Genomic DNA, 6,000 nt, shown 5'->3' on the forward strand with positions numbered 1-6,000 from the left:
TTGTATTAAAAAAAAAGTTATAAAGATGGGTATAACAAAACAAAGTTACAAACCAAAATCCAAAAATAATTTCAAGTTTTTTTTTCATTCATGCTTCTCTGTTTCTTTTGAAATACAAGCGATATTACTTTAATTAATCTCAAACTCTAAATCCTAATTTGATATATATATTATATGTGGGTGTGTGCGCGCATGCGCGCGACTCAAATATAATACAAATTTAGTATATTAGATGTAGCATACACAAGTTCATGATGCCACATGCACAGGCAGCACCACTGTTATAAAAATCTCCGCCTAGACCGCTAAGGCGCCCACCTAACCTGCCCAAACCTACCTAGGCATCCGCTTAATTTGTGACTCTCACTAAGACAGAAAATCATTTGCATTTTATTTTTTTCAATAAATTGTAAGAGACTTGTTGAATACTTGGATGAGCAAACATTATATATGTTCCCATGTTTTTCATTATGTTCTAATACTTTATAATCTATATGTCATTCTATTTTGCAATTTATGTATACCATTGCAATTATATATTTTCTATGTATATAATTATGTACTTATTTACATGATATATAATATCCGTTGTCTAGGCGTAAAACCCCAGCCCGAACGCCCCAGCCCACTGCCCAACTAGCGATTATCGTCTTCTTGAAGCTTGGGCAGCACGAATGCAACCCATTAGTACATGTATGAATACACGCGCCAGTTAGTTGCGGTCTTGTTGCCTCTGGGAGTGCCATCATGAAACAGGCCGATCCCCATTGGAAGGAATGGGCATTAACAGCAGTTGGTTGGAATTGTACTACCGAATATAGTCTCTTTCCAATTTATGCACTGCCGTTGTTAACTTAATCGGACTCAAGCCCGACCTATGCGAGTTTGAATTTGTACTATTTCTGATTCCATCCAAGAAAGGTGGACTCAAGCGAGTTGTCCGATGCTAGAATAATCTTCCTAGATTGATTTGGATGTGATTCCAAGAGTTGAATGAGAATGAATACCACACATAAGGGTCAAGACCGGGCTCTCTAATACAATGTTGAACCGATCCATTTTGGATCGACTGAATTGGTACGGCCTTGATTCACAACCCTAAGTGAAGGGACAGTAGTGGACTTTGCCCCATGAAGTAGTTTCTTTTCTTGCATTCCGAATCAATTCTTTTAAAAATATTAAGTCTAGCTTACTACCCGAATTTATATTCCTAAATCTGGAAGATATAATATCTTTCGTAGTTTAAATTTCTAATAAAATATCTCTAAAACAACAAAAATTGACATTGAATGAGACTATAAGAGAAACGCAGCCCAAGAGTGACAATTTCAGGCCTCGCAACATGCAATGGCTACAAACTGCCAGCGGCCTTGGGCGATTTTGGCCATGATAGATTCTCCGGCACTAGCGACGTTGCACGTTTGGCCGCACCCAAGAATTTCTCCCAAGGAATCCATCACACAACAAAGTGCAGACTGCAAATCAAAAGCATATATGTTTCCAACAACAAAGTTTCTTCTGGACATTCCAAATTCCTGTATTGCAAATAATGGTATAACACGGTCTGATCTCAAAATACATGGAGGAGCATAAGTAACAGGCATTGGTTAGAACTGTACAACTAAAACCGTGATGATTGAGTAAAACTGTAAAACCAAAACATAACATTAATAGGCCAGAATCTTAACACCACAGTGACTAACTGGTTAAGGATCAGCCAACGAAGCTCATGAGAACGAACCTAATCTCTGCAAGGCCGCTAAAGCTTTACATCGAGTGTGAGAGATGACGATCACTAAACCTAAATATAAAGCATATGAAACTATCACTTTACAGTTGCTTAGCCTGCACGTCCAAAGCTATACGGATTTGGCTAGTCTAGTTCCACTGTCGATAAACGCTAAACTAACATATAAAGCGTATGAAACTATCAGCTCTCAGCTGCTAGAGTCTGAAGTTTCATAGCCATATGGATTTTTGCTAGCCCAGTTCCACTGATCCCGGCACATGTCATCAATGCAATATTTTGCCCTGCAAGGAAATTACAAATGTAAGATTTAAGGCTTGATGACAGACCGCATAAATTTTTCATGAAAACTCAGTACTCACTTCCAGTTCAGTTCCCTCTCTGCCTTTTCTGTTGATGCGTATACGACTTCAGCATCACCAGGACGCCTCCCAGACGTGACAAGAGGAATTTTCTGAAAAAGTAACAAGTAAACAAATAAGCTTAACCAAAATAATAAATGGTCAAAGAAAGACTGGCAAATGTTGAACAGAACATATATTGTGGAAGTGGAACAAGGTCCAAGATTCTTCCAATAGTGAGTTAATCAACAGAAATGAACACTATTCTCCAACTACAGAAATCCTAGTATTCGCTTAATCAGAATAGTCATTCTTTAGCCGCCGGGGGCTGGGGGTGGTTAAGCGATCTAGTGCGTGGACTTGGAATGTCTTAGGTTTGACCTCTTCTAATAAAGGGAAACGAAAAAGTTCTTGTCAGATGAGCCAAGCTAAAACCACTGTGGTAAACATCTCGTTCCAACCATGTCCAAATTCTGAAACGTTACCACACTTCTGTCCAAATTTGATATAAAATATTTGACTATGCAAATAGGAGTCACCTCTATCCTAACAACTAAAATTAAAGTGATGTACAGACAACATTTCGCAGAATGAGACCCCAGTTTTACAAGCAGCACGATGTTCATAACAGAGAATTAGGGTCCGGTAACCAATACAACAACTAAAAATATAGAAATATTTGCAAAAACAAACCTTTCCAGATGCCTTTTCAAATGCTGCAACCATCTCCAAGACTGATGATCCTTTACCTGTTCCTAAATTGTACACCTCGCAACCTGTCGATTAATACGGAGTGTAAATACATTCAACATCTCTGTGGAACAAAGGCAAAATAAAACGGGAAAGTTCTAGATTAAACTTTGTCTGAACCACATTAGCATGAAATATATAAACACCAAAGCATCACATGTGAGGCAAGACGTATTACATAGTTTGAGGGTGTGGTCTGGCATAAAATAATCTCCATATCAAACTAACAGAAACAGGTCAAGTATCACAGACAAAGAAAATGGCGATATTAGAACCCCTACCTATAGTACCCTCGTCTAACTTGTGCAATGCAGCAATGTGCCCATCTGCTAAATCACATACATGAACATAATCACGTACCTGAAATGGGATAAACAGCATCAAAATTAATCCTCCAGCAATATTATAAGCTTAAGAGAAAAGGAAAAGCAAATGATGCCACCTAAATCCCCAAAAATTTGTGATTAATCCATACAATAACAAAGGTAAAATATTAATGAACACATATACCAAAACACTTATGAAAATCTCAAGTAATCAATTAAACTGAGCATCTATACAAATTTGGATATGGCCCAAACAAGTTAGTGCGGACATGAAAAAATTTGCGTACAGAAAAAGGCTACAATGAATACATACCCCAGTACCATCTTTGGTATTATAGTCAGCTCCAAACACTGTCAGTGCTTGACGCCTGCCTACAGCAACTTGCTGCACAAACGGCATGAGATTGTTTGGTACCCCACGAGGATCCTCACCAATAAGGCCGCTAGGATGTGCACCAACTGGATTAAAATATCTCAGCAATATGATTTTCCAGTCAGAGTCTGAGCGGTAAAGATCACGAGCAATTTCTTCAATGAAAAGCTGAAAAAGAAGATAAAGGGGATGAATAAAAGGTACATCATCTGAACCAAGAAGCTGCATGGTGATACTCTTACTGAGAAGCTAACCAGACATTTAGAACTAGATACACCTAATTATGGCCATATTCTACCTTAGTTCGTCCATAAGGATTGGCTGCAACAAGTGGGAAATCTTCTGTACATGGGACCACCTTCGGCCAACCATAAACAGTTGCTGACGATGAGAACACAAGCTGAAAGTATTCAAAGTATGTGAAACCCATGTCAATGAAAGATCAGATACATTCAACATCTGAATTTAAAAAATTCTCCCAAGAAGAACTATCATATAAGATTTTGGGAACTTGAAAATGAGAAACCACTGATGCGCAATCAACATTATATCAAACAAAGTTGAAGGAACATTAGAGAGAACCTTTTTGCATCCATGGGCAGCCATGACTTCCAACAGAGTAATTGTCCCAATTATATTGTTGTTATAGTAGAGCAATGGTTTCTGAACGCTTTCACCAACCGCTTTGAGTCCACCAAAGTGTATGACAGCATCAAATCTGCAATTTGGAGGTATGAACAAGAAATGTTATATCTGGAACATGGTACAATCGACGGCAAAGTCATGATTGGGGGCGCTTTTCGAGTGAAGATGCTTACGGTGTTGAAGAAAAGAGATTATCGAGTCCGGCTTTGTCCCGGAGGTCCTGCTGCAGGTGGAATTGGAAACAGAATTGTGAGAAATCATGATCATGAATCAATGAAACAGTGAACACACTGGAAAAACTCAACCCCATAAGAAATTTCAGCCATCACTAAAAAAAGGTGCAAAACTTGAGCCATCAATTCTGCATAACTTTTTTTCAGCAGTTATATGACCATTAAGGCACAAAAATCAAGAAATTGCATAAATTTCCCAAATTTTCAAATATAAAAACACAAACTTGGAAACCCAGAAAGCAGAATTACAGTTCTCCAAAAATACCCACCAAAAACAAAAAAAAAAAAACCCAATTTGTATATATACATTTTTTGTTTTTGCCAACTAATTAAAATACCAATTTCTGAGAGTTGGGCATAAATACTCAGTTCAAAAACCAAGAATGTCGGTTTCTGCCCCTCAAAATTAGAAACAACTGATCAAATTTAACAAATGATCACCCAATCAGCAAATGAAACAAAAAATTAACCACAAAAACCAAAATCCAGACCTTGTGGAAGGAGAGGTTTTTGCCGAAATCACAAGCGAGTTCCCTGACACGGTTAATGGCGACTTCAGATGAGTTGTCGAGATTGTCAACGACAACGGTTTTGAAGCCGCCGAGTAAAAGCTGAAGCACGGTGTGGCTGCCGATGTAACCGGCTCCGCCGGTGACCAGTATGCTCTTGGCCATGGAAGCAAGCGAAATGCGGCTGTCAAAACGACAGCGCAGTACACGAGGCAGAGGAGGGCGAGGAATGAGAAGTAGTGGTGGGATTCCTGGAAAGCGTGAAGATTTTTGGGTGCCGCGGCAAAAGCATGGAAAGAAGGCCAATATATAGGAACCGCTGATGGTACTAGTCGCCAGCGATTACTTTAAGTAACCAATTAATTTAGTTAATTAATTTTCCAAAGGGAGGAAGAACACGAAGCAAAAGCAGTTTAACGTCTCTCTCTCCTCTCTCCTCTCTCCTCTCTCTCTCTCTCCTCCTGAGTGAGGGAGTAACTGAAATTTTGGAATAATTAATTGAATAAACAACGTAAAGTTTTGGGGTGGACCAGATCTGACACGTGGAGCGATCTCGAGTGGGGTGGTGATTTGTGAAGGTTGGAAGACTCACATGGCGACCATCAGAGTGATGGAGAGGACTTGGGTGTAAATTTACGGAGGAGGCGGCGGCGGCGGGCGGTGATTGGCGTCTGCTTTTTTTAGGTTAAAATCTGGGATGAAGACTGGAATCTTGGAGAGGATGCCAGATTAAGGTAAGAAACATTTCATTGAATTTAATTGGACTTATTGAGTTCAAGGTTAACTAACTTCCTCTACGTGTCTAGCGGTTGATATTTATTTTAATTTAAAAATTAAATTTTATTTCTATTTTTACATCTAATTACATATTTTTTAATTGAAAAAAATTCAAAATTAAAAAAGATTTTTTTTTTTTTTTTGAACAACGAAATTATCTAGAGTGAAGGAGAAGGCCTAAGCGTTATAATGAGTTAGTAATAATTAACCACCAACGTGAGTTTGCAAATTCATCCAAAATATGTAAAATATTATATTATTCGTGTATAAATCATAGGAGACCTTTAAGTGAATGGAAC

The 6,000-nt window shown here is 38.5% G+C and overlaps 1 protein-coding gene across 2 annotated transcripts; it reads right to left on the reverse strand.

Annotated features, from left to right (window-relative positions):
* Window positions 1-1,512: 1,512 nt before the first annotated feature.
* LOC137713222 (UDP-glucose 4-epimerase GEPI48) lies at window positions 1,513-5,675 on the reverse strand. 2 transcript variants are annotated; one of them, XM_068452500.2, is made up of 9 exons: window positions 4,907-5,675; window positions 4,356-4,405; window positions 4,120-4,255; window positions 3,836-3,937; window positions 3,478-3,705; window positions 3,120-3,198; window positions 2,782-2,864; window positions 2,110-2,201; window positions 1,513-2,031 (listed from the first exon to the last, which is right to left on the reverse strand). In XM_068452500.2, the coding sequence occupies exons 1-9, from the start codon at window positions 5,087-5,089 to the stop codon at window positions 1,938-1,940; spliced, it is 1,047 nt and encodes a 348-aa protein (XP_068308601.2). In that variant the 5' UTR covers window positions 5,090-5,675; the 3' UTR covers window positions 1,513-1,937. The 2 variants fall into 2 exon arrangements, with proteins under 2 accessions (XP_068308601.2, XP_088540769.1); XM_088684643.1 differs by having other exon boundaries at window positions 4,356-4,402; window positions 4,907-5,660.
* Between the last annotated feature and the right edge of the window lie 325 nt (window positions 5,676-6,000).

Source organism: Pyrus communis, chromosome 14 (assembly GCF_041283825.1).
Source record: "Pyrus communis isolate YQ-2024b chromosome 14, ASM4128382v1, whole genome shotgun sequence".
NCBI classification, from domain to species: domain Eukaryota; kingdom Viridiplantae; phylum Streptophyta; class Magnoliopsida; order Rosales; family Rosaceae; genus Pyrus; species Pyrus communis.